Here is a 3953-nt window from a genome sequence, read left to right as displayed (position 1 = left end):
TAACCAAGCAATCAAGAAGCCTCATCCTAGCATGCATTATCGAATATTTCAATGATCTTACATACATTTAATAACGAAACATACTTAATTAAGGAGTTAGGAAGATCCATGACTCCCACAACACTTGAAGATACACACGCAAACATTACAACGAAACAAAAACACGATATGATGGCTGGGTACATGCATAAGTTTATTACATGAAACACCTAACTATTATTAATTATTTGTTTGCAAATCACAACATGTATATAGTTAAATCGTTCATGATTAATTATATTTACTTTCCGTTACCACCACCATATGATCCTGAGCCAGCATGGGACCCTGCATATGAACCTGCTTCCGAACCTGCTCCGGAGGAACCTGACCCGGTCCTAGATCCAGCTCGGGATCCTGCATAGGAGCCAGCTTCAGAGCCAGCTCCGGAGCCAGATCCCGAGCCCGATCCTGAAGAAGAAGCAGAACCTGAGCTCGAGCTAGATCCCGAGCCAGAACCAGATCCTGCACCGGCACCCGAACCTGCACCACCTCCACCACCAAGGCCAATTCCTATGCCTGCACCAATCCCAACTCCTATGCCACCAAGGTCCAACCCTAGGTCCTTTCTTTCCACTCTGCTTTCGGAGGCTATAATATTAACGGCAAGAAGCAAAGCAACAAGACCTAAAGCCTTCGTATTAGCCATGTTATACAACACTCTATGGTACTTAATTATTATGCCTAATAAGCTATATTACTTGTTATAACTATATGGCTTAAAATGTTTTAATGTAGAGTTATATTAAGATGGTTGCTATTTATATAAGATTATAGGCATACATTGTTACATGTGCGTAGCTGGTGAGGACCGAAAGCAAGAGGCGTATGCGTCGTATTGTGACACATTATATGAAGTGGGGTGGGTGCGACTTGTGACACATGCTACTTTCTGCCTTGCAAAGTTGAAAAAATAGTTGTATTATTATTTGTACATACATATTTTACTCTATATACATAACTGTTTCTTTATTATTATGAAAATACAATTATTGTGTAAAGTAGTATAAAACAGACTAAATTTCCGTAGTGGTTTTTTGCACTATTTTTTTTTGCATTAAGTCATCAACTAACAAAATAGCGTGCTAGTTTTGACTTGTCATACTAGGTTAAATAATGTTTATTTGTTTTGTTACTTAAATAAGGTAAAAATGAGGTTATTTTAGAGAATAAGTAAAAAAAAATAATTTGTTATTTACATATTATATAATTTTTTTTCCGTCTTCTTATTTAATTTTATTTAAGTGCCAAAACAAAATAAAGTCATTTAGTCCTTTATTAAAGGTGGTAAGTTAAACTAGTTTAGCACTTCATTTGCTGACTTAATACTAAAAATTCCAGAAACTAATATAATATTTAAAGCTGAATTTTAGCTAGAGACCAATATAATAAAAATAATAAATCTAAGAGACTATTTTAAGAATTTAGTCATATAAATTATAAAACATGTATAAGATGAATTTCATATTTGATATCATTACAAACAAATATATAATTTAGTATATTAAATAAAATAGATATACATAGTTTTTTTTTTTAATAATTATTGTTTTTTCGTTTTTGTTTTTCTATATGTTGAAAAAATGGAGAGTGAGCTATCCATATTTTGATGAGAGCGGTATGTGTAAATAATTCCTCAATACCAAATATGAATCGAAGCCAACTTCAGCGAACACAAAGTTATGGACCAAAATGCATGCCTTTTTCAAAGTGGCAATATATAGCACAGAAGTTGGATATAAATTAATTGATAATATTTTATTGTAAAGATTGCCACTATAATGCCTTATCCTTCTTAAACAATCACAAGCACATTGTATATAGTGGGATATGATGATTGGCACTTAATACAATTCCAGGTAGGAAAAATGAAAAACTGAATAATGAACGATAAGTTTTTTTTTTTTTAATATAAATATTCAATGATACATGTTATGTGAAGAACATTCTAGAGATTTACCTACTATCTCAGATGATTTGCTTTGTGGCAGATTGGTTTCACCATTCTCTTAGTCTAATTAATAACTCAAATAATAAAAATTAATTAATATGAACTAAAAAAACTGACTTCTTAATTAAACTCTAATAATAGGGTAAATTTCCATATAAGAATATATAATGTATAGTTTACTATAATAAAAAGAGATGACTCACATACAAACGATAAAAACGTTTTTTTTTGTGAGGATTATGTCTAATATAAAGTAATACGTATCCTATTTATTTGAGTTAAATATATTAATTGAACCGAAATAATTCATATATAACACATATAATAAACCGATTTTTGAACAAATAAAAGAATAGTTATTTGAATTAAAGTGTATTATCATATTTTAATTATTTGAATAAAATAATTTAAGGTGTATTATGGTATTACCCTATTAGGCATATCGTATTCAGAAAAATAAGTTGGGTAATCCATATGCGAGGCGTCCCCATAATAGAACTAAGGCATGCAGCATGGACCTTGGCTTTATTCTGATCTTGAGTTAGAAGGAGAAAACGAAAGATTGTAGTCTTTCTTGTTTCTAGGCACGCAATGAAATAGATAAATTTGATTGTGATAGCAAAGTCAAGAATATAGGCACGCTAGCTTTTGGTTAGGGCCTTTGTATTATTACTATATTCACGCCCATGCAGCAGCAGAACAAAAAGCGAAAGGGACTACCACTTTACTATCACGGTTAGTTACCCGAAGACCAATGTAAAGTAGTAATACTTGGAATGAACCCTTTATACTATTATTGCTTAATGCTTAGATTATTAATTTATTATCGATCAATAATAGTTTTGGAAAACACGTTACTTATTTAATAACCAACATATAATGACAACAACTTTATTACACTGCATCATAATCTTTGCTTGACTCAAGAAACTAATTAATACTAACGAAATGAAACACAAACGATTTCTCTTCACGACAGAGAGTCCACCATATTACACTACGTGTTTATTCATAGCTACAGATCTAGGGTTCATACCAATATTTATTTATTACACAATAATCACTCTTATAATTAATCACCACCACCCTCGCCATAACCCCCTCCATAACCTCCACCATAGCCTGAGCCAGACCCACCGCCTCTACCACCACCGCCACCTCCGCCTCCGCCTCCTCCACCACCGCCTCCGCCACGGCCGCCTCCTCTTCTTCCTGATCCAGCCCTGGATCCTGCATATGAGCCAGCGTAAGAACCTGCTTCAGAGCCCGCTCCTCCACCACCACCACCTGAGCTAGAAGAAGAAGATGATGAGCTTGAAGAAGAGCTAGAACCAGAGGCAGAGCCTGATCCAGCTCCAGCTCCAGCTCCAGAGCCACTACCACCTCCAAGGCCAAGGCCTAATCCAGCTCCAACTCCAAGTCCTATCCCACCAAGGTCTAGACCCAAGTCCTTCCTTGCCACTCTACTTTCTGACACCATTGCTGACATCAGAAGTAGCAGCCCAAGTAGAATACATGACCCGGATGATGAGCAACCCATCCTCGATCAAAGCCAATAATTGTTTAGCTAGCCAGAACAACAACGAAGAACAAAGTATGGAGGGTAGGGTATGTAGTGTAGTTGATGTATATATATATATGTGGCTACAATACTCTTGCAACTCTGACCTGATGAAGCATATACGTCAAAGGTTTTTAGAGTATTTATAGCTGCTAAAGTGCTCTCTGGAGTGTTTTTATTTGGCTGTAATTTTTAAAATGTCTCAATGAAAACATAAAAGTAAACCAGAATACATTTTATTGGCATATGTTAGTGTATTTCAATAATTTAATATTTATATATGTATTGGTGAATTTATCAAATGGGATCTAAATAAAGTAGTGTGGAGTGATGCAGGGGTAGGATCGGAAAGTGGGGGAATGGTTTTAGGCGTGGCGTAGTGTGGATTTTGATAGAGAGAAA

General features: G+C 34.8%; 2 protein-coding genes across 2 annotated transcripts; both read right to left on the bottom strand.

The window, feature by feature from the left end:
- LOC107459632 (glycine-rich protein 5) lies at window positions 1-783 on the bottom strand. Its single transcript, XM_016077862.3, has one exon. It carries the CDS (start codon window positions 686-688, stop codon window positions 281-283), a length of 408 nt encoding a protein of 135 aa, XP_015933348.1. The 5' UTR covers window positions 689-783; the 3' UTR covers window positions 1-280.
- A 2047-nt stretch (window positions 784-2830) lies between these two features.
- On the bottom strand, window positions 2831-3719 carry LOC107459618 (glycine-rich protein DOT1). The gene has a single exon (XM_016077858.3). The coding sequence runs from the start codon at window positions 3528-3530 to the stop codon at window positions 3063-3065; it is 468 nt and encodes a 155-aa protein (XP_015933344.1). The 5' UTR covers window positions 3531-3719; the 3' UTR covers window positions 2831-3062.
- Window positions 3720-3953: the final 234 nt, after the last annotated feature.

Source organism: Arachis duranensis, chromosome 1, assembly GCF_000817695.3.
Source record: "Arachis duranensis cultivar V14167 chromosome 1, aradu.V14167.gnm2.J7QH, whole genome shotgun sequence".
Lineage (NCBI taxonomy): Eukaryota > Viridiplantae > Streptophyta > Magnoliopsida > Fabales > Fabaceae > Arachis > Arachis duranensis.
The sequence above is the reverse complement of the archived record's forward strand: the minus strand, read 5'-3'. Positions and strand labels throughout refer to the sequence as shown.

Bases quoted from the DNA above. Each gene is read 5' to 3' on its own strand.
- LOC107459632 (XM_016077862.3), bottom strand. From the start codon at position 688: ATGGCTAATACGAAGGCTTTAGGTCTTGTTGCTTTGCTTCTTGCCGTT.
- LOC107459618 (XM_016077858.3), bottom strand. From the start codon at position 3,530: ATGGGTTGCTCATCATCCGGGTCATGTATTCTACTTGGGCTGCTACTT.